Source organism: Cucumis melo, chromosome 8 (genome assembly GCF_025177605.1).
Source record: "Cucumis melo cultivar AY chromosome 8, USDA_Cmelo_AY_1.0, whole genome shotgun sequence".
NCBI classification, from domain to species: domain Eukaryota; kingdom Viridiplantae; phylum Streptophyta; class Magnoliopsida; order Cucurbitales; family Cucurbitaceae; genus Cucumis; species Cucumis melo.
The window spans coordinates 4429538-4457200 of record NC_066864.1 but is presented as its reverse complement, the minus strand read 5'-3'; the positions used below and the strand labels follow the sequence as shown (position 1 = coordinate 4457200).

At 33.7% G+C, this 27663-nt stretch overlaps 4 protein-coding genes across 8 annotated transcripts; 1 reads left to right on the top strand and 3 right to left on the bottom strand.

Moving 5' to 3' along the window:
* Positions 1-1142: 1142 nt before the first annotated feature.
* Positions 1143-6796, bottom strand: LOC103484880 (probable pectin methylesterase CGR2). Of its 3 annotated transcripts, none has more exons than XM_008442214.3 (7): positions 6498-6796; positions 5691-5830; positions 5444-5483; positions 5236-5274; positions 3838-4212; positions 3174-3229; positions 1143-1562 (listed from the first exon to the last, which is right to left on the bottom strand). In XM_008442214.3, exons 2-7 carry the CDS (start codon positions 5802-5804, stop codon positions 1410-1412), a joined length of 777 nt encoding a protein of 258 aa, XP_008440436.2. In that variant the 5' UTR covers positions 5805-5830; positions 6498-6796; the 3' UTR covers positions 1143-1409. The 3 variants fall into 3 exon arrangements, with proteins under 3 accessions (XP_008440436.2, XP_008440437.2, XP_016899234.2); XM_008442215.3 differs by having other exon boundaries at positions 6402-6499; XM_017043745.2 differs by lacking the exon at positions 6498-6796 and adding an exon at positions 6407-6426.
* Positions 6797-8560: 1764 nt separating this feature from the next.
* On the top strand, positions 8561-11570 carry LOC103484876 (DUF21 domain-containing protein At2g14520-like). Of its 3 annotated transcripts, XM_008442207.3 has the most exons (11): positions 8563-8926; positions 9113-9189; positions 9279-9362; positions 9514-9627; positions 9807-9893; positions 9977-10116; positions 10212-10299; positions 10379-10452; positions 10771-10895; positions 10984-11237; positions 11307-11570. In XM_008442207.3, the coding sequence occupies exons 1-11, from the start codon at positions 8749-8751 to the stop codon at positions 11340-11342; spliced, it is 1257 nt and encodes a 418-aa protein (XP_008440429.2). In that variant the 5' UTR covers positions 8563-8748; the 3' UTR covers positions 11343-11570. The 3 variants fall into 3 exon arrangements, with proteins under 3 accessions (XP_008440430.2, XP_050944758.1, XP_008440429.2); XM_008442208.3 differs by having other exon boundaries at positions 8561-8926; positions 11025-11570; XM_051088801.1 differs by having other exon boundaries at positions 8562-8926; positions 10984-11570.
* Positions 11501-17748, bottom strand: LOC103484877 (DEAD-box ATP-dependent RNA helicase 16). Its single transcript, XM_008442209.3, has 15 exons — positions 17454-17748; positions 17058-17213; positions 16877-16966; positions 16619-16747; positions 15161-15261; positions 14746-14860; positions 14250-14381; positions 13846-13911; positions 13545-13721; positions 13297-13392; positions 12625-12756; positions 12454-12536; positions 12214-12251; positions 11914-12128; positions 11501-11782 (listed from the first exon to the last, which is right to left on the bottom strand). Exons 1-15 carry the CDS (start codon positions 17619-17621, stop codon positions 11693-11695), a joined length of 1788 nt encoding a protein of 595 aa, XP_008440431.2. The 5' UTR covers positions 17622-17748; the 3' UTR covers positions 11501-11692.
* A 2242-nt stretch (positions 17749-19990) lies between these two features.
* LOC103484878 (receptor-like protein 44) lies at positions 19991-21513 on the bottom strand. The gene has a single exon (XM_008442211.3). The coding sequence runs from the start codon at positions 21149-21151 to the stop codon at positions 20336-20338; it is 816 nt and encodes a 271-aa protein (XP_008440433.1). The 5' UTR covers positions 21152-21513; the 3' UTR covers positions 19991-20335.
* Positions 21514-27663: the final 6150 nt, after the last annotated feature.

Here is a 27663-nt window from a genome sequence, read left to right as displayed (position 1 = left end):
GGATGATGGGTTCCCAAATGGGAAACACCAAGAGCTGAGACGGGCCAGATAGACATATGAACCTGCATTTCACAAAACATTCAAGGACCCTGACCCAGTTAGAACAGGACCCATCATTCTGGTAAAAAAAGAATCAATTTTCATGTTTTTATAACAGTAAATCAAAGTTCAAAGTCGGCAGAAATTGGTTGCAAAGAACCCGACTACGTCTAACAATTATTTCTATTTACAACCTGAACAGGACCATTCAAGCACTTGACTATTCACCTTTCAAGGGACAGAGCTTGCCTTGCAATTACAATTATATAATGTTGGGTTGGGACGTCGAAGTGTTAAACATTAAAAACAAGAAAATGATGTCTGGATTTGAAGTGATATGGAATTGGGAGATTCTAAGCGAATTGATGAAGTATAAGGTTCAAATGCTTTTTTTTTTTTCGAAACCCAGCATTGAATGATAGCCCCACTGAGAAAGAAATAGAAAGCTAATCATAATTAACCAATTTAAACAAAACCTCTCAAAGTTTGGCTTTGTATGTCAAAGTTGGCACCGATACAAACGAGCAGCTTCAATCACATCCTGGGACTCCGTTTTTCAATTTTGAGATTGCCCTCTGATTTTCTTTCTCATAGACCTGTTTAGGTTGCTGGCTATATCTTGCATGATATTCGAATCTATTAAGCATAAGCCTGATTTTAAATTGAAATCAAATTCGTTAAATCGAAATCAGTTGTTTTAGACTTTAAGACATGGAAGCAAATTCACTCCACTTCAAGCCCAAGTCATTTCTACAAACTACAAGGTTAAAGAAAAGGATAGAATCTTGATCATTTGATAGCATTACCAAACTGTCCGGATGCACAATTGAAAATCATTTGCGAGGAAACTAGATTTTGCTATAATATGCATTACCATTGAATACCAACACAGTTCTTTGTACTAAGAAAAAGTCAAGGAACGGTCATTGCGTTAAAGTTACGTGCAACTGTATTCGTGAAAAGAACGTGGACAAACTATATTTGTTTACGAAGATAAAAAAAATTATACAATATCAAGATGTCATCAGGATACATATGCTTGCTGAAGTTCAGTGTTATTAAGTAATAGGTCGAAAACAAGAAAGCAAAGAGCCAAAACGATATGAATATCAGTTGTATCTATCTCATTAAATAAAAATAATTAATATATTGTAACGTAAGAACTTGAGACACTAAAATCTCCTGTGGTTGACAATTTTGCGCCAATAATATTCCCCCAACCCACCATATCAAAAGAAAAAGACAAAAAGCGTACATCAAAGCGGATTCTCCACCTCCCCAGCTTCTTTTATGTTTGTTTACAACATTAGAATGACAAGAAAAGGAGACAAAAAGAGTGAGAAAATAATTCCATATCTTGTGATTTGATATCAATGGTATGAACTGAGATGGAAAACTTGGCAGCCGGGCTTGTAAGACTGCTTGGATGCTGCTTGCTTAAATTTCTTGGCAGCAGCTTCGTTCTCTTCTAAGCTTGTTTGGACAAAAAATCGAATCCACCAAGACGAGCTTCGCATTTTGGCCTTCAAATATGAAGTAATATATCCATTACATTAATGAAATCACACAACCATGATTTCTTATTAAAAAAAAAAACAACCATGTTATGAACGTCTAGTATGCCATGTAAATCATATGGCTCTAACTAATCTCTTTACGTAGGATGCCTTAAGTTTTACTTTACCCCTTTGAATTTCTTTTTACATAAAGAAATCACTTCCACGGAGGGGAAAAAATATAAGAGCACTTGCAGATAGGAGGGAAAAAATCCAAAAAGAGGCCTCACTAGCCCCGAATCTATTGGTTTATGTAAAATTAAAATGTAAAATTAAAATGGAAAAGGAAATGAACCTCAAGCTAAATGAAACCTTCACTCAACTCCACAATAGAATGATATTATCTACTTTGGACAGAAACTCTCATAACTCTACTCTTGATATATCTTTCTTCTGTATCCAGTAGTGACGCTAAACAAGCTTAATTTGAAGTGCTTGTCTTTGGATTTCCAAATGGGGGCACAGAAGTGAGTCAAGGGCAAGCGAAAGGGATTACTAACACAAGCTTATATTTTTTTTTTTATTATTTAAGATATATATATATATATATATATATATATATATAGAGAGAGAGAGAGAGAGAGAGAGAGAGAGAGAGAGATTGTCTAACGAGCCTTAAAAACTGATTTCTGTAGGTCATATCTCTAACTCTCCAGCTTGCCAACAGTATACAAGAAATTCATTCTTGAAATTTTTATGTTTTCTATAAGTAACGATTTTATTGATGGTATGAACAATCTTCAATTTCCAAATTGGTCGCAACCCTTTCTTCATTACTATCTTTACTATGTTAGTCAACTGAATTCTCATTCCAAATAAAGTTATTCTTGAAAATTATTAAATAAACAACAGATGTCCCAAGTTATGAAACATCAAATAACAATGCAAACTGTAAAATGATGCCACGGTAAATTACAAAAAGGTACGTGTAGGGAAAAATTACGAGAAATTGATTGCATTTTATATATAGTTTTAAAATACGAAGTCTACTTCCTACAATCAACAGGGGCACAATTTTTCAAAATTAAAATAACGCAATTTAACCTTAAATAGGCTATGATTTGGGGAAGGTCAAATGTATAACTTGACCTAATGCTAAATTTCGTGCAGAGAAAAAAATCAAAACCTTGATTCGAGCTTCTTAATTGTAATTTGACTTAAACCACAAATCTGAAAGCCATATGAGTATGTTTTAAAAGCTTCCTTGTTCAATATAGTTCCACTAGCAATTAGATGTACGAATTTAACAATGGGTAATACTTAAGTGCATCGCAAGATGCCATCTTAACAATGGGTAATACTTAAGTGCATCGTAAGATGCCATCTTTATACATTCCCCTCTCATTATCCACACAATATATATATATCTTTCAAAAAATAAACAAGTAGGATGATTGGACAATTTGGTAGGATGCGTAAAAATACATGCTATCCCAGATGCACCTAAGTATTTTTGTTCACATATAAGCCATATCAGTTATAATTTTATGCGAGAAACACAAAAACATCGTGCATGAGCATATCCAATAAAGATGGCACACACAACATTCAAATAAAATGCAATAAGTAGTAGCTTACCAGTCGTCCAAACTTTGATAACTCGTTTACTTTTGCTTTCTGCTGACCAGGGGAACCTAGACAAAAGAGAGAGTAAAAGGTCGAGATCATTATCAAATGGAGTAATATTAACATTGGATAAGAAATAATGAAGAGCAACATCAAAATATTGTTATCAAGAGGAATAGGAGAAACAAGATATGCAATAGAGAAGACTATTAATTTTATTAGATGTTTCCTTGTGTTCGTAACATAGTGACAACATCTATAGTCCAAATCATCGTGTATGATTGTCTTGATGACAATCAGTTGAGAGGAACTTTCCAATGGTTCCTTGTGGGCTAAGAAAAGAAGTGAAACATTTGAACAATGGTAGCTTCTTCTATCTAGAAACAAAGTAATCAATCCTCAATGATGGTCAACTGGAAAACTCTAGTTGCCTTGAGTTTTCCATCCTAGATTCAAATCCTCTGTAGCCAACTTGTACAGTTAGTAAGAGCACAGCATCCAAAAATTCAATGAGGACATTCACCACATGATTGTGGAGTTTCCAGAGTGATAGCAGATACACTTCAAAAAAGAGTGTTGCCAATGACGAGTTTCAAACACAAAGTGCTTGGTCGTAAAAAATTAGGATGCAGTGGAAAGATACTTATGATGTTGCATAGAGTTTTCAAAAAGTTACCGGTAAATATAACAAGACCATCAGAAGAAACCCTTGCGAATTCTGGAAGAGTTTTGTTCAGGTATTTGGGGGATAGATAATCCAATGCATCTGACACAATAACGTGGGAAAATGACTTTGCCCTATAGGGTAGAGGGAATTTGATATCTGCAACACGTACAATGCCTTTGTTCACAAGTGATTTGCAGTTTCCATCAGCATCTTCTATGTCATATGGTTCTATGCCCCATGCTTCTGTTTCACCTTCTTTCAATAGCTTAGATACCACAGAGCAGGTATCGGGACCTACATGCAAAACTTTGCGCATGCTATTGCCAAACGCTTTCTTTAAGATGGTTACTGCTCTTTGCAACTCCAATGTGCATGAAAAATCACCTACAAGTTCAATTTTGATCTGTCTTTAAATACCTCCTCAGCCAATGAAACTGTAATTTTGAGAAGTAAATGCTCATAGAAGCAACCAAATCTTATAGAAACATCACTAGGATTAACCATTAAAATATTACAGCCTTGCAAGTTAGTTAAAAACAACCCATCAAACAAGATACGAGAAATACAAATGTGATATCATCCGTCTCCAATGAATTATCTAGGAAAGCGAACAGTACGAAATTGCAAAATTATCTAGGAAACTTCTATATATTGAAAAAAGGCCAACCTATACAATGCAATAATAAAACTGCTGCAAGGATATAATAACTATCCATCAAAAAAGCTTCTCACTCTAATCAACTTCCTCCATATTTTTATCATTTTGCCCTATTTTAGCCAATACAATGCATACTTCACCAAAATAAATTAAACTAGAGCCACAATAACCAGAAAATAATAACAATATGCAATTAAATTTATTACATGGAATCCATAACCCCCGGGGTTGTTGGGAGAGAAGATAGTAGAGTTCGAAAATCGGGCTCCTTGGGTCATTTCCCAGTCAAAAAATTCTTTGATGACAGGGAACCTAGGAACGGCTTTATGGAAGGTGAAATGTCTAAATATGAATTGTAACAAGTACAAAGAAAGCAACATAGCTACTGTTAATTTTAAATTGTTACATGCTCTGTTTGCAAGCAATGGAGGATGAAGCTCTCTTTTCTTTCATTATTCATATAGTTCAAAATGTTGGGGGTAATATTTCACCTCTTTGGATGTTCTATGATCTTTGATCTTACCCAAAGGAATATATCTATCAATTGCTAGGTAAGCATGGATTCATAAACAACATCAAAATTTAATAGGTCAAGGAAATCAAAGCTATTATAAGAGGATTTTGATATGAAAGAAATCAAAGAACTTCCCAAAGCCACATAAGCATTGCATATAAGAAAAGGTGATAAAGAAGGAGATGAGCCTGCACCCTACGCGTTAAGGAGGTTACAAAAGGAAATATTGTTTTACCTTCAATCTTGCTGACTATCTTGGTGCCTCCAAATAAACCTGCATTAATAAATATTAGCTCAATGAATGAGACAATATATCCCATTATTCATTTCTTCCTGATCAAAGTATACCACCCCAAACTATGATCAAAGTCAGTAAAGACACTACGGATCCTAACACATTATCATGTAATGAGAAGTATATAAAATGTAAATTGAATGCAAACCTGGTCCACTAAAAGCATAGACAAGTAGAAGAACTGCTCCCTGTGAAAACCCAGAGAAAAATAAAAGTCAAAATTCAATTACCAACTATATGGACTATATTTTACTGAGTGGTAAAAGTACTATGCAATCACAGATTATCATCCACCCACCGAACTAATCTACAGGTAACGATAAAATATATATATATATATATATATATATATAACAAATCAGGAACGGAAATTGATTCTCAGTCATGATAATTACCACAAGGACCAAGCATATAGATAACAAGGGTGATGATTTTGATTTCGCATTCAGGGCCCCAGCGAATGGAAAGCTTCCATTGCGACGCGTGGAAGTAGGTTGCCTCCGTTGCATGATTAATAGATCAAAAGAATATGATTCTGCATTTGATGAGAACATAAACAATTAATAGTTAGATTGCTTAGCCATTGAATGTGCAATAGAACTAGAAATCAGTTAAAAATGAGCACATTGATCCTAAAATCCTTTGCCCGAATGGAGCAACTTGTTACAGAAAGTCACCGACACATAAATCAAAAACCTTGATGAAATTTTAAGATAATATAAACCTGTGGCGACTCATGTTTATGCCTCCACCACTTCCAACACCCCAACCCAACAAAATCAAGTAAATCAAAATGACAAATTTTATACAAATTTCAAGAGTGAACTTCCACAATTAAATATCATTTATAGTCACCATAACAAGAACACTAATCTATAAACTAGAATGTATATAAAACCCATAAAATAAAAATATGAGAAAGAAATGTTAACAAAAAGAAAAAGAAGCAAATGGGCAAAAAAACAAAAAAAAACACCATCCAGTCAAAACAAAACAACATAATGTCATAATGGTAACAGATGGAAGCGCATAGATCAAATGCTAACATTGTGGGTGAATATGTTTCACACCAGAATCTAGAAAAGAAATAAAAAAACAATAGAAACCTTTCAAGATGCGAACAAACTAGAGAGAAATTAAGCTAAGAGTATGGATAAAGGAAAGAAATACAATGTAAAAGAAAGACAATAAGATCTAATAACCTCAAATCATTACAGAAGCAATAAAGAAAGTAGCAGCACTTAGCGTGTGAAAGTCCAGATCTTGGATCTGAAAATTAAATTTTGGGTATTATTAGTTGTGTGTAGCTGCATACAACAAGAGGGGAGAGATAAGGAGGAGTAAATGCAAGTGGGAAATCTATAATATATAAATGTATATTTTCTTTGATTAAAATTAGTGATTTAAAAGAGAAAAAGAGTATTTTGATTTTATAAATTAAAATGGTGGTAAGAACGGAAGTAGAAGAAAAATGTCCTTATTTTAGGGGTTGAGGTAAGGAGATTAAGATTATTAAAAATTGATTAATGATCACTAAGAGAAAGAAAGCATTTGTGGGACCCTTCAAAGTCCACATTTCCAATAATCAAAATGGACAGCATTTCTGTCGGTCGTACCCAGCCCACCCAAATCCAAACCCACTAAGCCAAGCCTTCAACTCCACTCTTCTGTCTGTGGGCTTTACCGAGAACCTAAACTTAGGCCCACAAATATTCATTCACTCTCCTTAGTTTCAGTACTTTTAACTTTTTTTTAACTTTTGTATGGGTGGTACAAACATGGTGGTATCATTGTAAAATTTTCACTATGTAAAATTTAATGGACAAAACATTCATTATCTTCTTGTATCATTAGCGCAAAAAAAAAAAAAAAAAAAAACCCTAAATTGTGTCCATATGGCTTTAGAATTTTTAAATTGTAAAAATAGTAAATTCGTCCCGTCCAGCCTAGTCCAACTCTATTGTCGAGTTGAAGTAAAATATCTAAAATATCCCATTTTTCAAATAAATATAGTTAATTGATTATCATCCGATTAATTTTTTATTTACGTATAGTTTTGAAATAGTCATTTGATTACTTCTTTTTGTCGCAGTAATTTTTTATATTACTTCTTGATTATCATCTTATTGCTAATGATATTGATTTTTCATCTCATTGTTATTTAATACATTTTTTTATAATTATTGAGAATTTGAGTATTATGTCATCATGACAATTACTATATGATAATTAGCCAATAATTGTTACCTAATTACTATATGATACTGATTTTTGAAGTAGAATACAACTTGATAATAGTTGTCTGATTATTATTTGATATTAGTAGTTATTTGGTTGATATAGATTAGTAACGAATTGTTGTCCTTTGATTATACATGTAAAGAAAAAAATTGGTTTAAATTAAATGGAAATAAAGGAAAAAAATGGAAAAAATTCAAATATAGGTTTAAGTTATTATTATTAAAGGGAATAGAAAACTCTGTGAATGCAATAACGGAGTGAATGTAAAACCTCTAAACCTACTTGAGAAAGAAAAGTCGGATGAATTTTACTATAAATATAAAATTAAAAAATTAAAAAATTAAAGTTATGGTGCAAATATATAAATATATTTTACCGCAATTTCTCAACATAAAAAGAGTGTGAATTATGTGTTTAGTGTGTAAAGAATATTTGCAAAAGAATGCAACAAATGAGAACCAGATACACATTCATGTTTTTCTCCATAGTATAACAAAATTTTCAAATATTCTAAATTGGGAATTTATATATTTTAAGATAATTATGAAACTAATATTCGACAATGCTTACTTAGGTTCAATATCTCTGTTATAAATAAATAAATAAACTTTGTTCTAAAATCAGTAATTAATAACTAAATTTGATTTAAGATTAGATTTGGGTTATGAGTGTTTATTATCATCTTCAAGAATAAGTATAGAATATGTTTAAAGTTTTTTATTCTTGTCACAAACAATCAATTTGTAACTCATCTGTTCTTCCAGTGCAATCTTATCTTTTATCTTACTCTTTTTTTTTTTATATTTCATTTTAGTTTTCAATTGCAAAAATGATTTTTGTACTTTAATACAATGATTTTTTATATCACTGCAGAGAACCTTGGAGCTTAACCAAAGTTGTGTATACAGTCTATTAGAATGGAATAAAATGCACTTTTAATAAAGCTAAATTCTCCTTTGGTAGGAATAGGGACAAACCTTTCCTTAGAAGCCATAAGAAAACTCAGCTTAAAACTATGTAAATGCAAAAGAAACTAAATTAACCACGCACCAATGAACTAACCATACAGAATCCAAACTGAACAAGCATAGGATGCTTTCTTTTTCCTGTCTCCTCTGAGAATTTTCAGTGCTTCTTAGCTAGTTTTTGAAGCTCTTCTTTCTGAATTAACACCAACAAGCTGTTAAGTTGAAGAAGCAGTTATTGCTGAAAATGAAAGTGGAATATAGCTGCTGCACTACGGGATTTTTCAGTCGCATTGGAATAGTCATCTTCTTAGTGTTGTTTGCTGGGTTAATGTCTGGCCTCACTCTTGGCCTTATGTCTATGAGCCTTGTTGAGATTGAAGTTCTTGCCAAGTCTGGAAAACCAAGTGACCGTAAACATGCCGGTAATCTATTCTTCTTCATTCTCATCCGTTAAATTCACTTTCTTGGAATTCCGAAAAAAAGCTTCTCACAGAACTTTCTCCCACTTTGTCATTACTTTATTTTAAAATTTCGTACCATCTTCTCATAGAACTTACCCAAATACTATTAGATAAAAGTGGGTTTTATATTGTCTCTCAACATAACAGCAAGGATACTCCCAGTTTGTAGAAGACAACACTTGCTGCTTTGCACTTTGTTGATTTGCAATGCTGCAGCCATGGAGGTAACTATAAACTGTTGAAAAGTTAAGCTTTATACTGTACTATATCAGCTGAAAAAAGAAAATCTTAGTTCTATAATTTACTTTGACAGGCACTTCCAATTTTTTTGGACAGTTTGGTGACGGCTTGGGGAGCTATATTGATCTCTGTCACTTTGATCTTATTATTTGGCGAGGTGATCCATCAAACTTTCCCTTACCTTTGTAAGTATTTTCAGTGAGAACAAGTCATGCAGCTTTTAGGCCAAGTTAATGTAAAAGGTTAGATTTTTTTCTGAACCAAAAAAGTTAGAAACTAGAGCATGTTCTTATGCTTTGTTTTTGCAGATTATTCCTCAAGCTGTTTGTTCTAGATATGGTTTAGCAATTGGTGCAACAGTGGCTCCATTTGTGAGGGTTCTTGTTTGGATTTGCTTTCCTGTTGCATATCCTATAAGCAAGGTAATTGTTCTCTTCAGCCCAATTCGATTGATAAAGCACATTGGGCCGTATAAAAAGTTAACAAGCATGATGGTAAAGAGAAAACGGTACATATATATGTGTCTCGAATTCTTGTCCCCTGGTGGGTGGAAATAGAACATCATCAAAAACCTGAAAATTTGATTTTTTATTTTGACCAGCTATTGGACGTTTCATTGGGTAAAGAACATAAAGCTCTGTTCCGTAGAGCAGAACTGAAAACACTCGTAGATTTTCACGGCAACGAGGTTCTGTCTCAAACACAAGTAGCTCTCTCTTTCTCGCTCACATTCTCTCTTGTGTGGCTAAGTTTGTGTCCCCAAAAGTGCAGGCTGGAAAAGGAGGAGAGTTGACACGAGATGAAACAACCATAATAGGAGGAGCACTGGAACTCACAGAGAAGGTGGCGAGGGATGTCATGACTCCCATTTCTGAAACTTTTGCGATTGATATCAACGCCAATCTTGACAGGTTTACTGCCTAATCTGATCTTCATCTTCACCACAAAAAATGCACCAACTTTGTTCTTATTTCCTGCATCCTATATACTAATGAAAACAATGCAGCAACTTGATCAAGTTAATTCTAGAGAGGGGACATAGCAGAGTGCCTGTGTTCTATGAACGCCCTACAAACATCATTGGCCTCGTATTGGTAACCTTCATCCACGCCAATTAGCAATAATAATAACAGCGATATTCTTTTACCTGAAATCTTTATATTTAAATTTTAGGTGAAGAATTTAATTACTAGGCTTTCACCAGATGGGGTACCAATTAAGAACTTCCCAATTCGAAAAATTCCAAGGTATTTTTATGCCAGTAATTTTTCTGTGTACTGCATGTTATGAAATCTTTCCAGATATTAGATAACACATCTGATCTAAGAGACGCTTACTGGTGAAGAACTACCACATCATTCGCTATCACTATCAACCATATGATTTTATATTCTTTAATCATCAGTAATAGACACTAATGCAACAGCAAGCAAAAATGAGATTTCTTTCTAGACTCCTTGTTGACTTCCCACTAGGCTTATAATTTATATACAAACGAATGCCTGCTCATTTGGGCTATCTGATTACAGAGAACCTAACATTAAAAACCCAAACTTGTCCATCAGGGTCTCGGAAACAATGCCATTATACGACATACTAAATGATTTCCAGAAAGGTCAAAGTCATATGGCTGTTGTTGTAAGAGAAAAAGAAAATCCAGAGGGGTCTGTTGGCGGAAATCAACTTGAGGGTAAGCATTTATCTTCTTCATTTCTACATAACTTGGCTTCTTCACTTACAATGATGCATATAAGTATATAAAACAAATGCACGTGCAGCAAAAGATGTGAAAGTGGAAATTGATGGTGAAAATCAACAGGAAAAAGGTTTAAAGACCAAGAGACTGAAAAGGCTAAACACATTTGTCGATCGTAGTAATTCCCATCGGAAGTTCTCTGGAAGTAAGAAATGGTCTAAAGACTTCAACTCAGAGGTCCTCCATATTGCTGATGACCTGCTGCCCAAGCTCTCTGAAGAGGGGGAAGCAATTGGCATCATAACACTTGAAGATGTCATTGAGGAGCTTTTACAGGTTAGATTACTCTTAATTTACCCATCAATGTTACAAAGTTGAAGTACCCTTAATTTTTGTTCGCTGCAGGAGGAAATCTATGATGAGACGGATTATCGTACTTAGAGAGATCATTTGTTAAAAGTCAACACAAAGGAACTCGAAGAAAATATTTGAAGCGAATGATGATACATGGCATTTGATTTAATTAGATTATATTAGTAATTTATATAGGGGAAATGCTTGATTGCTTATACGAGAAAAGGAACAGGGCTCTAACTATATGACTTGTAAACTTTAATTTCTTTTCTTTTCAATCAAAATCATCATTGTGATGGAACTTCTCAAGGAAAATTTGTCACTATTACATTTAGTACACCACTACTGAACTATAATTTATCACTAGTTTTCAAAACAAAATTGTTCGCTCCACTGGTTGTTGACCATTCGAGATCGACAACCCAAAAAACATTAAATCAAACTGAATTTTTCTTCTTATGTCTGTTGTTTTGATCATCGTTTTTGTCTTCTCTTTTCCCTCCACCACGGCGAGATCTCTTTGGACCCTATTTTTAAACAAGTTGAAATGATCAACAGGCGGTTAGGTGGACGACCAAATTGTTGAAGTAAGACAAGGGTGCATTAGCAATCACTATTATGAGAATACCATCATATATTGAAACAAGTGAAGTCGTACCTCAGCCGAAAATGTTTTAAGAGGGTCTTTGTCATTTCTTGATTTTCTTTTGAACCCACGCCGACGGCCAGACTGCACATTTCCCATTGCTGCTCTCGCAAGCTTGATGATCTTGCTGGCTTCTTGAGTTACTGGGTCCACAAGATAGTCAGGTACATCACGCAGGTGAGGAGCAGGGGGATTCTTGCTGAGAATTTTATCATGTTTCAACAAATCTGCACAAGAACATCCAATCAACTTATGCAGCGTAAATGGGTAAATCTTGGCACAAACAATTAAAAATTCAGAAAAATATACTACCTAAGTCCCTCGGGTTAGATTCAAAGTGAGCTTTCAATCTAGACAGGAGACAGAACAAGAATATGTTATATAGTTATTAAATGGATAAAAATATGGGCATAATGACACTTATATATTGCAAATTAAATTGGATAATGTGCACGAAGAGAAAGACAAGGACATGCTGGTTAAATGAAAATGATTGTTTTCGAATATACGGCAAACGGAACAGTACTATTCATAAATTTAGAAAATGCTCACTTTTCAGAGTTAAGAATCTCATTCCTCAAATCCAGAGCTCGAGATTCTCTGATAGCAAGTTTTGTCACACTCTTAGAAACATCCTGCAAATGCACACGGACTACATCAACAATGACAGTTCAAGATTTAAATGGCCATCCTTGAGAAATATCCTATATGTATCACACAAACCTCAGCTCTATAACGTAAAGACTCCACTGCATTTTTAGTAAGTAATGGAAAAGGAACAATAATGTCTGTTTCCCCATCAGCTCTCAGAAAAGATTGTATTTCTTCAAAATTATCCATCTCATCCGGAGAAACCTATCACGAGAGAGAGAGAGAGAGAGAGAGAGAGAGAGAGAGAGAGAGAATGTATTAATGAGATATCAACACCAACTTTCATTGTCTTTATATTTACCAAGCACACATGTTTCCTTTGAGAAGGAGACTTAACATAAGATGATATCTAATCAAATACACAAGCTCACCAGCTGGGTAAAAGGATGTAGAACCCTGAAGATGAACAGAGAGGGCAGTTATAATTAAGAGAGGCCAATGTGTTTGGCTTAACTTTTCAAGTGTTTAACTTTGAAAATAAGTCATTTTGGAAAAAATTGAACAGTTCAACAATTGCTCAAAATAGCTTTTGAAACATAAAAGTGTAATTTAAATAGTTTTTATCAAAAGAGATAAACAAAAAATGATTTTTTTTTTAAACACACTTCTTTCTCTGATCAATTTCCTTACAGGCCCTAAATATGTCAAAAGAACTAAAAACATAAGAAAAGATCACCAACCCTCAAACTCAAAGAAAATATCAAGTAAATAATCACTATACAAGCAGTATCTTAGAATACCAACCAACGAGATAGATGCACCAGTATTATAGGCTCTTCCAGTACGTCCTATACGGTGTATGTACCCTGCTGCACTTGGAGGCAACTCAAAGTTTATAACCTGAACAGATGGCAGTTAAGTTGCTGTTAAAAGCTTGTTCGATAGTTGAAGCCATCAAGAAACTGAAAAAGATAATATCAGTAACCAGACAATATATAAACTATGTAACATGATTAATAATGAGAGAAATAGAGAGAGATTAATTTTCCTACTGTGTAAACATTTTTGAAGTCAATTCCTCGTACTACTCCAAATTCAGAATCTATCTTTTGCTTGGCACGTTTTCTGGACTTTCTCTTATCAACATTACTCTCCTCGTTGGCCTCTTTTTCTTTTGTTTGACTGTCATCGGTTGCAATTAAATAGTCAAACAGCCCAGCGTTAAATTCCTGTCAAGAAAAAGAAAGAAAAACAAAACATCTATACTAGGTTAAATAACACACCAAGATTGCTTACGATATATATCACCTCAAGTAAACTGCACCAACACTAAGCTTTTATAGATAGGCATACCTCAAGAATATGGAGTCGGGAATTTTGCGGCAATTCAGCATTTAGAATGGCAGATTTGATTCCAAACTGCATGAGGTAAGCAGCAAATCAGCTAATAATAAATTTTCAGGTTGGTCACCTGGGAAGGGTGGTAAATGGAGCATCTCAGATTATACAAGGAAATGAAACAGAAATATAGAGAAGTTAAATAAAAGTACTCTTTCTCACAAAAGGAAACAATAAAAGCACATGACAATGATCCAAAAATCATCTGCCCTATATATATAAAAAGTTATCATGTACACTAGATGATAAATTAGTACATAGTATACGCAAAGGAAAGAAATTGTGCACAAAAAAAAATTAAGATCAAAATACAATTTTCAAAAACAATATTTCAGAGGTGGGAAACCAGAGTCATTTACCTTCTCCAGAAACAATTTCAACCTGAAGCCAATGTCTATGCTATTCGTGAATATGAGAACTTTTCTCTGAACCAAGTCCAACTTTAAGAGTGAAAGAATATGAAGTAACTTGTCTCGAGCATCACATGAGATCTTGTAACATTAAAAAAGACACACATCAATACTTTTCAAACACGTGTTTATAGGTATAGAACAAATTATATATGAATAAAAAAACACAAGAATTTTTACCACTTGGTCAAAGTCAAGAAAATGAAGTTATTATAATGAGAACAAAGAATAAACTCAGAAAGACATTTTTTCATTAAAAAAATAATAAACAAAGTCATATACACTAAATAAAAAATGTCAAAAGGAATATCCATCATTAAAAAAAATGATTATTACAAACTTGCAAGAATACTGATGTAAATTATTTAAGAGAGAAGCCGATGTAGATATGTTCACGTAAAGGGCATAGTGAATAATATCTTTTTCATGACCAGTTTAAACCTACCCAAAATTGTTGAACATTTTTCGGAATCAGATCATCCTTAACGTCCCCCACTTCGGGTAAAGTCAAAATGAAGGGATTGTGCAAGATCAACTTCTTTAATTTTTCAACATCCTCACTGTCAAATATCCAAAGACCAAAATGATAATATCCGCATTAATTGATCTAACGATGAATAAAATTCCATAAACCAATGAGATAAAATTCAATAAAGCTAATTTTAAACAACTAAAATCTAAGAAAATGAAATGCGAGTATATCTAGTCCTCTATAGATAAATATGACATGTACGAAAAACTAAATAAATGGACAAACTGCCATCAAGTTAAAGCATAGTCTAGCAACAGAAAGCCTCCAAGAACATATCAACCTGCAGACACTATAAAATAGAGCTTGTGAAGGCAGTGTAGATAACAACCTTGATGTAGCAGACATTAGAAGGCATTGACAGGAACGTGGGACGTGTGCTGCAAAAGCTTTTATATCATCTTCATAGCCATATGACAATAGCAAATCAGCCTGAAAACAAATATATAACAATTTCTATCAACACTTAATCCTATAATAATTTTTTTATTCTTAGTGTGATACTAAGAAACTGAAGCTTAATATTTAAAATCCTAGAATCAGAGTTTTTCAAACAAGTGGAAGAGAAAGAAATAGAGTTAGCCTGTCAACCTTGATCTCTAAGCAGAACCTTCAAGCCGTGTTCTTTTTTTCTTCTATATGAATAACCAAACTATCGTTGAGAAGAAAGGAAGGAATACAAGGACATAACAAAAAGGAGACAAGCTAAACAATGGGCCCACGATCAAGTAAAATGAGATCCAACAGATAACTACAAAGAAGGCTTTGCCACCAAAGACCACAGAAAAATGTTGAACCTAATAAGGATGCAAGTATCACTGCTTCCGTAGTTCCATGACTATATATTCACTCATCTAAACTGCACCTATATTATTCCTTATATTTCTCTTTCCTTTCTTCCCTAGAACATCAACCTATAAAAGAAAGTTTCTAAGAAGAAATAGAGTATATCACTCCTTGGAAAAAACTACAACCAGTATCATTCCGTATTTATTTCTCTTTTAATGATTCTAAATTCGAATGACTAACATAAAACAACATGTAGCAATCCTACAGGAAAAACCCTAAACGAAAATGCCCTGATGAACTCTTATTACCACTTAAAATATATGATTTTCAGTTAGCTCAGCCTCTATTATTTGATCTAAGAAACACGAGGACTTAAGCAATGGTCTGAATAGAGTGATTTGGGAATCCAAAATCGTCAAAAGAGTGAGAGTGTCCCTATGGATTCTAGCCCAGTGCACTCTTTGCAAGACAAACTCAGAGAAACATGCTCACTGCCGAGTAAAAAAAATGCTCTCTGTTTTAGGGCTGAACTGATGCTTACAAAATCTTCGTGCTCTATCACTAAGTTGCTTACAGGAACGATGTGTTCAGTTTTTTGGTGCATATGGTTGGTAAACAACATATAATTTATAGAGGTCAGAACCCAATTACGCTGGTTTATGGGATCATGTTTGCCTCCACCTTCGCAATGGTCATGGTGTTTTCTCACAAAATTGTTTTGATATTATGATTTATTGCATACTTTTGCCAATTGAGAGGCCTTTTTGTAACCCCCAGGTTTTTGTCGGAATATCCCATTCCCCTTCTTTTGTATATCTCTTTGATCAGTACATAATCAATTGAATCAATTCCTTCCCCATAAACCAAGAGATTTTCTTCATCCTACTTGGCAGTAGTACGAAGATTTTGAAGTTTAAACATGAACATCCATATGTACCACCACCCGTTGAGAAAATGAGAAGAAGCAGAAATGCTGATCAAATAAGTACCATTATATTACCTCATCTAGAACGAGAATTTCGAGAGATTCGTTAATGGAGGTTGGTTGAAGAACACCAGCAGACAAGCATTTGGGGATGCAAGCAGGCGTAGCAACAATGATATCAGGTGGTCCTGCCAATGCTGTCCGCTGCAAGAGACATTTATCAAATAGATTCAATGACCAGCACAACAGCCGGAACCGCCAACATCTAACCTTTTGTTCCAAAATTTATCCCTTCCAATTTACTTGTGTAAACAAAAATGAACCTGGACCAACCAAATCAGAATGTGACATGCTGCTTGTCAATTGGGCAACTTTCACTTGAACTCGACAAGTTTCAATAAGAGAAGAAATTTCCTTATAAACCTGCGTGCATAAAGCACAGAAGTAATTCGTTAATTGATCAATTAAAGAAATACTCAAATCCTTTCTAGAAGCATTTGCAGAACAGCCGTACCTGCTGACTAAGCTCCCTGGTCGGAACCAGAATAACTGCACTTGGACCCGACTTCTTCGTACTAGAATCAGTAAACAGCTTCTGAAGCAATGGAAGGAGATATGCGAAAGTCTTCCCAGAACCAGTCTTTGCCCGAGCCACCACATCCTTACCTTCCTGAAACAAATAAAACATCCCAAAATAATTCCTCAGATGGATCGCAGAGTAAAAAAGAACCCATAATTCAAAACTTTGAAAGGATGATGATTTGCAAATGTAAACAGTAAACAATATGCAACAAAGCAGCATCAAGCTCGTTGCATCAAGAATTGAACAGTCTCTCCCTCCAATCAGGGACCGAATTCTTACGGTGAAGGGAACAAATACCAGGGGCGTCACTGATGATTAATTGCGTACCAGAATTAACGGAATTGCAACGTGTTGTATGGGAGTTGGCTTTTGAATTTCCTTCTTGATTAACGCGCGAACTAGACGAGGGTCCAATCCAAGTTCTTCGAAACTCAGTTCATCTTCTTCCTCTTCCTTTCCCTCCTCGTGTTCAACTACTTTCGGAACCTTCTCCATGTTATCAAGTAAACTCAGTACCAATCAGCTGAAAATACAAGCCGATACTTGAACACGCAGGGGTTTCGTAGGGTTTTGGGTGGGAGTGGGAATCGAGAATCGGAGATTGTGAGGACCATCATTAGGGCTTGAGTCGGGTCAAAAGCCCATTTAAAGAGGGTCGGCCCAAAATCATTGAGCCCCGGCCCATTGAGAAGCTGCTCGACTTACGATTGTGGCGCGGCTATGAATATCGAAGGAGGAGGAGGAGGTTGTTCAATTTCTTCATAAATAATTAGAAATAACAGTTAAATATATTTGAATGACGTCATCCTCACCCATCATAATTTTCGTCGAGAATGTCAAAGTTAATTAATTCATATTTAAAATATATATTCATAGATGCCCCTCACCTACTTTAGACCATTGAATGCTAGAATACATCCCTCGTGAACTATATCCAAGCAAGGAAGTACTCTTCAACTTAAAAATAATATAATGTGAATTTTAATTTATTTGATTAATTATTTTCAGGAACATATTGCAAAACGTTGAACTATACTTAGATTGCCTTTTTAATAACCGTATCATTGAAATTTGTTCGAACACGACAACACCCTACAGCATAAATGCCATAGCATTTATTAGGCACAATAAGTAAAACTAATTTCCCAACTTTTCGCAAATAAAGTAAAAAAACAAAGATGTAAACAAATTTGGTATAGAGAGAGAGAAGGGAAGAAAGCCCAAAAGTGACAATTGCCCCCACAATGGCCCAGGCCCATGACAAAAATCCCATGGAATGGGTGGCAAATGGGGCCCAACTCATGATGAAATGCATGCCATTCTCGGAAGAGCCATTAATTTCGGGGAATGAAAGCATGTTTGACTTTGACCCACCATTCTCTCTCTCTCTCTCTCTCACTCGTTTCATCTCCTTCCTCTTTACTTTCGGTGTGATCTATTAATTCGAAAAAGGATTTCACAAACACGGATACGTCTTCTTTTATCGTTCTTGAGAAGGAAGATGGATACTGTTCTTATTAATTAATCGTCGTAATATTAAATTATTTGATACTAAATACAATAAGTAGATACCACGAGAGTACCGGAAAAATCTTCAATTTAAGCTCTTTTAATTCAATCACACTCAACAAATGAGTGCTATTCCTTATCATGACATACACACAACCCCTACCCCACTCCCTCAAAAACCTTTCTTTCAAAAACAAAAGGTTCCTTTTTTTATTTTTATTTTTTATTTTTAAAAAGGAAAAATTGCGAACTTTTTACTTTTACTTTCTCCTTTTCATCTTTCTTCCAAAATCCTCTTTCCCCCACTTTTTCCTTTCTGTAATCTAGACCCTGTTGCCAACATCATACAAACTTCTCTTCGTATTTGTCTAATTTTGGCCGTTTCCTGTTTGTATTAAGAAGTTGGGTAAGAATATTTGCAATTTTGGAATGAGTTTCATTCCATTCCTAAGGAATAAGCATTTTAAAATATTTTCTAGTTTCCCATTCTTTTAACTCATTCTCCATTTCCACCATCAGTAAACTCCAAAGCTGTTACTATTCAACGACCGTTTTGTATCAGATAACTTCAATGAATTGCAATTTGAGTTTTGGACTGATCCACAACAGTATTACTGACTCTTCTGAATTTCAATTTTTCATACTCAATATCTCCAAACAACTCACAGAATCAAATTCCCTTAAATTATAATAATGCTATCCCAGTTCCATCATGTTATTTTATGACACTTCAGCCAAGGTTTCATCTATTTTTATATAATTTTTTTTCAAATAAAGTTGTCCAACTCAGCATAGGTAATGCAGTAATAATGCTTTCCACTGTGCCACCTCAACTACAGTTTAGGGTAAAAGTAGTTTGTGATATTATCATGGTGATTCACAAGAAGCTAAACAGTGTTTTGATTTGTAAAGGGAAAGAGAAAAATGGGTATTCTCTGACGTAATTGCACAGTAGAGACTAATAACGGTATGGCTTAAATTCAAGTAAAGCCCAGACATTCATAAATTCTAGAAAAACAAAGAAAATGATGGATGGGGGAAGGAGTGATTGATGAATTCCAATAGAACAAAAAATGGCCAACAGAGGTATAAAGAGAACAAATTTGACCAAAACAAATTGGCAAACAGACAAGGGCTGAACATGTAAAGAACATAGCCAATCTGTGTGTGTTTGGGAGAACTTTATTTTTTTTCCTTTAGTTGTTCCTTGTCCTTGCACACAAACACACTATACACATCTTGCCATGTAAAGAAGTTTTTTGTGCTTCTATCTTCAGACAAAGAAAATGAGGCAACTGTTTGAAGTTAGCACTAAATTTTATATACATAGATAAGACAGTATGTGCCATGAAATGGAAGAAAATGGGAGCCCAACTTGATTTTAAGTTCTTAACCAATGGGTTTGTTTCTTTTTTTTTTCTTTTTTCTTTTTTTTTTTTTTACATTGTTGATTGTTTTGAGAAGAAAATGCCTAAAAAGGTGAGGAGCAAAAAAAATATTGAAAAAGGAAAAAAGATCCTTCTCCGATGTTGTATCGAGAAGGCATCTTCCAATTACAAAAGGCAAAAGAAAAGGACTAAACCATAACTGATTTAGGAAAAGAGGGGTGAGAAAAAGATGGAAAATGGTATATACCTGAACAGAAAATCTTATCAAGAATTACAACTCGTTAATCTCTGCTTGAAAATGGGGGATTAAGATCAATAATCAGGCATGAGCTGACTAATTTTGCCTTCTTCAACCACCATCTTCCGTTCTGTGATTTTCAGCCATATACAAACGGCGGTGAAGCTAAGCACCAAGCTAACGAGTCCACTCCCTAAACCGATTCCAACAATAGCGATAACAGAGAGGCCCCTGTTCTTCAATGGCGCCAGAGGGTAGCCGTAGAGATCCTTGTTGCCTTCAAACGAGGAGGCATTAAATTTGGGCAAATTCCCACTTCGATTACCGAGCGTGGAAGGAATTGGTCCAGAGAGACGATTATTCGAGACATCGAAAGTAGAGAGTCTAACGAGAAGACCCAATCGTTGGGGAATCTGCCCAGTAAGCAAATTGTCGTGGAGATCGATAACGTTCAAGTAAGCACAAAATGCGAGCTCCTGAGGGATCTGGTCGGTGAGGCGATTAGCAGAGAGGTTAAGAACGGCGAGATTCACGAGATATTGAAGGTCGGAAGGGATTGGGCCTGTGAGGAAATTGGAGGAGAGGTCGAGGGCTTGTAAATTAGTGCAGTTTGCAAGAAAAGGGGAAATAGTACCGCGAAGGGAGAGATTATTGAGGGAAAGCTTGTAAATACGGCCACTATTGCAAGTGGCACCATGAATGTAGGAGTTGAAGCCATTGCAAGGGTTAGCAAGGTTGGATTGGGTCCAGTTATGAAGGGAATTAGTCGGGTCTTCTAAAGATTGGCTTAGATTGACGAGGCATGCCTCGTCGTTTGGATCTGAAGAAGACAAAGGGAAGAAAGCGGCGGAAGCCAACAAGCCAAAGATCAGCAGGGTGCAACCAACCATACTGAGGCTGAGGAGAAGGGGGAGCCCACAGACTTGTAATCAATTAGAGTTCTGAGAACTCTAATTTCCCTGTGATTATGGAGGGAAGACCAGAAGAGAGAAAGATGAGGAAGAGATAAAAATCCAGATAAAATGGGTAGTGTAAGGAGCGGTACGAAGGGTAGTAGTAGGTTGAGGATTGAGGTTTCAGAGGGGGGGTGGATTATGGAGGATGGTTTTATTGTGAGAAAAGGGTTTGATGGATGAGGGAAGAATGGGCAGTCGTGGTGGCAGTCAGAGGGGGAGGAAGAAGATGAAGAAGATGAAGAAGACGAAGAGGACGAAGAGGAGGGGGGAGAAAATTGGAAAAAGTGGAGATTGGGAATGGTGGGGGGGGGGGGGGGGGGTGAAAATGAAATAGGGGAGAGTATTTTAGACAAGGAAAAGGAGAGGGGTGGGGTCTGCGCCTTGGGGGATTCGGCTACGGTTGTGGGGGCGGCGACTGCGCATGTGAAGCCGAGGATAGCGACCACTCCAAAGGGTATTTTCGTCACTTAGTAACTACCACCACCATATACTCTAAAGTTTGGAAACTCAAGACTCGATTCAACAACCTCTTTTTCTAATTAGTATTTTAGGATGATAATGAGTTATTCTATTGCTGTCAAGCTAATATCGATTGATATAACTTTTTATTTTAGAAATGAAAAGTTTGAATATTTTAATTCGAACATTGTACTCAAATTTTAGCTTCTTAATGTTAATTGACATAATGTTTCATCGTAGAAAGTTTTATTTTAGAAATGAAAAGTTTAAATATTTTAATCCGAACATTGTACTCAAATCTTAGCTTCTTAATGGTAATTGACATAATGTTTCATCGTGTAAAGTTTTAATTCTTCATTACACATTTATTAATACTAAATCTGAGTATAATTCAATACTAATAAGTTTGGCTTTTCATCTAAAAGGTTTGATCTTCATGGTGTTTCTTGTCTTTTGCTACATCTCTTATTCCTCAAGGAAGACATAGTCTGGAGTTGTGAATTCCATAAGATGAACTCAAAACAATTGCATTTTTAGTCAACCAATTGAATTCATCAAGTTTCACAAGAAAAAAATGAAAAGTCGAACTTACCTTGTGCACTTTACAACATTGAGGTTCACACAAATTCTATATCACTAATATTAAACATATTTTCAAGTGGGAGCTAGAGGATTGACTTTGTAAATAGTTTCATATCAACAACCCTAACGTATAAGCAATTCTCTCTATTTAACAAAGCTAAAACAGTTTATGTACTATCGTAGAAATTAAAGTGTACCGAATTATACACCATAATGATTGAAGCACTCTTACATGTCAACCCCATTGACGCATACATGCTAGAGGAGTGTGCTAAAAAACCTAGCATGTACGTGTTCCATATACTTAACAGCATAGTCATTTAAAAAATCAACATACATTTTAGACTTTATGTCTATCACATTCTAAACTTTAGGCTGTTTGTGTCAATATGTAGGTAAGTCTTTAAAGTAATACAATACTAAATAACTCACACAACAAGACATTGAAAGTTGCTAAAAGTTAAAACTCCTATTATATACAAAAATAAAAATATAAGAATCTATTAAACTATACTGATGCAAACTTTACAATTGACCATTTATTAAGTGTAATTTTTCTTTTAAATTTAATCAATATGGGGTGTGAGAAAACCAAATTTTATAACTTCCAAATTGATAGTACAAGCATCATGTAAGTTAAACTATGCTCATTGTTAATTGTACGAATTGTTTTTTTTGTTTGATCACTTATCAAATATATCATGATTTATTTATAAAAAAAAATAAAAAATATATTGAATTTGTAATATGTTATATCAAATTTATCTTACTTTTTTTTACTTAAAGTTTATGGCAGGTTTTTATTTTTGTTTTTTAAGGGAACAATTTTCATATTGTCCTTACTCGTATAGGTTTTAAAAAGATGACTGTTTGAAGAAACTTATCTTACATGTATGAAATAGTATATAATATTTTCTTCATCTTTTTTCTTGTGAGAATTGAATCATATGGAGGGTTGAAAAAGTAAAATTGCTCCAAAGTAAAATTTTGACCATTAATTTTTTTTCTTATATTACATTTGTAGATAAAAACCTTTAAAATATAAATACTCATTTGAGGAAAACTTTACTAATACTTTTATTTTTGATAAATTCCCAATATTTTTTTCTTTAAACTTAATTCTCGAACTAAAAGTATCCCATCTATAATGTTATTTGGCACAAACAAACTACATGGGTGAGCATATCAATTACTCGAATTCAAATAAACCATACAGAAAAGCTACTTGTTGAAGACCGATACTTTCTTCTTTAAGTTCAATCCACAAATTTGAACCTTTGACTTGATCTTAACAAAATGGAAGTACAGTCAATACACCAAAACCAAATTTTAGTAAATAAAAAACATTATTTAATATATATTGAAATCCGATCCTTCAAAATTAATATTAAAATACAAAAATTGATAATGTGAGAACGACATGTGACTCCTTTGTCCCTTAATAAATCCATCACGTTGTCTTTTGGGAATATATGAAATATATTTTTTCATAATTAAATCAAGGATAGAGAATGGCCCCAGTTTATGATTACTCACCGCGTGAGCCTTCTTATTGATGTCATTATTTGTTGTGTTGAGGCCATATTTCATAATTTACGTTTTAAATTTTCTACCATATGATTTGAAATCATGGAGTCAACATGACCTACCAGTTGCAATTATTCACATACCTATGATGACATTAGTTTTCCTCTTAATTAATTTCATCACATCCAATCACTCTACTTCAGTATACATACTACTACAAAAATTTAAATATAAACGAATATGTTAGATATATACGTGAATATATCCTTAAATCTAAGTATCAGTTATGATTATTAAATATTCATAAATATTTCCACCATCATTCTTTAAAAGACAATAAAATACCAACAACTATATTTATAACTTAGTTTTAAAATAAAAATAATATAATTATTGATCTCAATTAAATTTATAAACTCTGTGACTTTTAAAGTATCTATTTGATATCAATATTTCATTAATATATTTGTAAAATTGAAATATCAACGTGTGAATTATTGTTACTAAAACAATTTTGATAGTTTTATTTCATGAATAATGTTAAAAACGAATGATTGTCCGATCACATTAATCATTATATAAATAGCTGTTTTATTTGTTTTAATTTAGATATTAGGTAACAATTTTGTATATATAAATTTATTAAAGTTACTCTTAGAGCTTGCCAGCAGGGCAATGCTGTTGGGTACTCTTTAAGGTTTTTTTTTCCCATCTCCCTCTCTCATAATAGAGAAAATGGCGAATTTCAATAACTCATTGTCTATTGCCTTACCATTAATTAATATGCAAATTTCAAAATTTACCTCTGCATTTGACAATATTTATTAATTTTCATAACAAACTTTCAATTTTTTAAAATTCACTCGAAAACTTTGTTAAGTATTGCAATATTTTACCTTAGCTTAAATAAAAATACTAATTTAGTGTAGTTAATAAGCATGCACAACAAAATGAATACAAAAGGATTAAAGCTACTGTTTAGATTCTATAACCAATAGTCAAGAGTATTTAGTAATAAATACCCTAAAATTAAGTAAATAACAAATACTCATCCCATTTTTAACAACATTCATAACCGGAGAGGAATAAATAATATCCACCTCTAAACCATAGGATAATTTTAAATTCATTACCAAACTTTAAATTATAATTTACTTTTAATTGAATTGAGAATTAAAACTAACACAACAAATACATAGATATAAATTAAAATAAGTTAAATTAGTAGGGGTCCTTAAAAAAGTGAGTAAACAATTTCCAGTCAAGCAAATGGGTGGCGGGTCCACGTGCCATCCCAACTCGAATGGCTTATTTTCTACTTCCTCCAATAAAAAGATGAAATGTAAGCAAGGAGCGCATGAGCCAAAAATATAAATTATAATTTTGAACGGCTCCAAAACACGGATTGTACGACCCGGTGTGGGAAAAATGAAAAACTAAGTAAATATAACATCCACAAATGAAATGAACCCACGTGTTCTCGACATCTTTTTTCCCCTGGCATTACACTATTTAAAACAATTTAAATTCTAAGACATTCTTTTTACTAATTTATTACGTGAAGTTTAAATAATACAGTACATAGATCTTTAATGTATCAACGACAGTACCGTAAACTTTATTAGTCTTTTGGAAAATACAATAACATAATTTGAAATTTGATTAATTGAATGTAACATAAATTTAAAAACATAAATTAAAGGGTTGGTTTCTTTAAAAAGGCAGTCAAGGGTTAATTTAATCCTATCTGATTGACTCGAAGCTCACTCCCTTGAGAAGCTGCTTTATTCCGGAAATATATGTACACATTTTCAATAATATATACACATTTTTATTATAAGATATGTATACACTTTTTCAATGTTCTGAGAGATATTCTTTAAACAACTTGTTAATATCGGCATTAAGAGAGATAGAGAGGGAGGGAGGAAGAGAGAGAGAGAGGGAGGGAGAGAAACTACTCAGTATCTGTATGAATGTGCCAACCTAAAAAAACTCAAAAGCAAAAAGAAAAATCCATCGCCTTGAAAACACACATCTAAAATGTGTCTTTAAATAATTCTTACTTTTTAAAAGTTTAAAAGGGTTTTTTAAAAAAAAAAAAAAAAAAAAAAAAGTTAAAAAGTTTGAATTATATTTTTTATTCACTCTTATAAAAAATATTATACTTTTACGTGACTTGTTTTGGTTATTGCAAGTGTAAGTGGAACCTCCATAATGGATTGTTTAAAGATATTGTCATTAAACTTTGACATTGCTTTTGGCACCAACGGAAAAAAAAAGTATTAAATTTGGTATATAACTCAATCTATGTGGTATAAAATATTTCTAGATATATCTAAATAAAATTTAGGCTAAATATAAAAACAATAGATTTATTTCTTTATATATATATATATATATATATATATATATATGTATATATATGCGTATATGCTCTATGGAAAATAAGCTATAGAAGATAAGCTTTCCCTCTCCAATTTAGGTTATCTCATCAATAGTAAATATTGTCGTAGAATTAATATTTTGAGCATCAAGTCAAATTGTCTAAAGTAAAGAATAATTTATATTTTGGTAACATTTTTGTTAAACTATTTAAAATAGAAACCTTAATGCTTTTGTTAACCTTTGTCAATAGGAAAAAGGATTATTATATATAGGGTGGGGGGGCAAAGAAAAGAAGAAAGGGGAAGGAGGGATTTTGTTTGTAGAGTTGGAATGAAGTAGACAGTGTAGTTGAAATAAAAAGGTATGAAATGAAATCCAAGATAGTGAGGGCTCTTTCAGCTTTGAGTTTCAATTCAATGTGCTTTGTCTCAACTAAACATGGTGACCAACATGAGTGCCAACACAGCAACACACTGTTGGGATCACCCCAGACCCGTTCTTATCCCTTGAAAGTGAGCCCTTCCACTGGGCCCATTTCCCCAAACCCTTAACTTCCTGGGCCCATTACCCAGGCCCACCCAAGTCCACCTATCTCTCTCCCTCCCCATGCTTTTTCACCGTTTGTTGAGTACACTTTTTTTTCAGTTTCTTTTTCATTTTTAGAGATAACAAATATAAGTCATTTGCATCAAATGCATACTTTTGAAAAGTTGCACCATTATCCTTAAAATTTCACATACATTTTAAAATAACTACTGAATTAGAAACTTAAAATTGTGTATCAATGATCTAATATATAAATTATGTTACTTTTAGCATTCTTTAAACATTGTTAAAAATTCGAAATGAATTACTAGTTTTGAAAGTAGGGAAGCATTTGGAAAAAAGAGAAAAAGAAGAAGAAGAAGAAGACAAATGGCTAGTTGAGGGACAATTTTTTCATAATTTAACCAAAGAAGTAATTATGTTTGAATTTGTAGGAGGTCCAATCCAATAGCGAAAAGTCTAAAGAGTTTCAACATCTTCAATTAGTGGCTCTTTGCCTCCATGTGTGGACACACTTCTCCTATTCCAAGGTCGTATATATACATATATTTAAAAGAGAAAAAAATAAAAATAAATCAATCACTTGTGCCACAAAAACAAGTTCTCTCATCGTACATCTGTTTATGTCCACTCCTAATAAAAAGTAAACATTTAAATCATGAACTATTTGACTATTTCACACACACACAAATGAAGTAACAAAAAAGGGCAAAATAATTTGTATGGTGATTTGGAAAAAGGTATTGATTGGTAAACAGGTGGTTAAGAATGCACAGAATCCAAAACTGGAAAAAAAAAAACACAACATGAAAGAAATTAACAAGACAGAAAATAATTAATTGAGGTTGAGGAGGAGCCAAGGCAAGAACAAAAGAAATGTGATCTCCTAAAATAATTGGAAAGGAAAAGAAAAAAGAAAAAAAAAAAAAGAAAGGAATAATGAT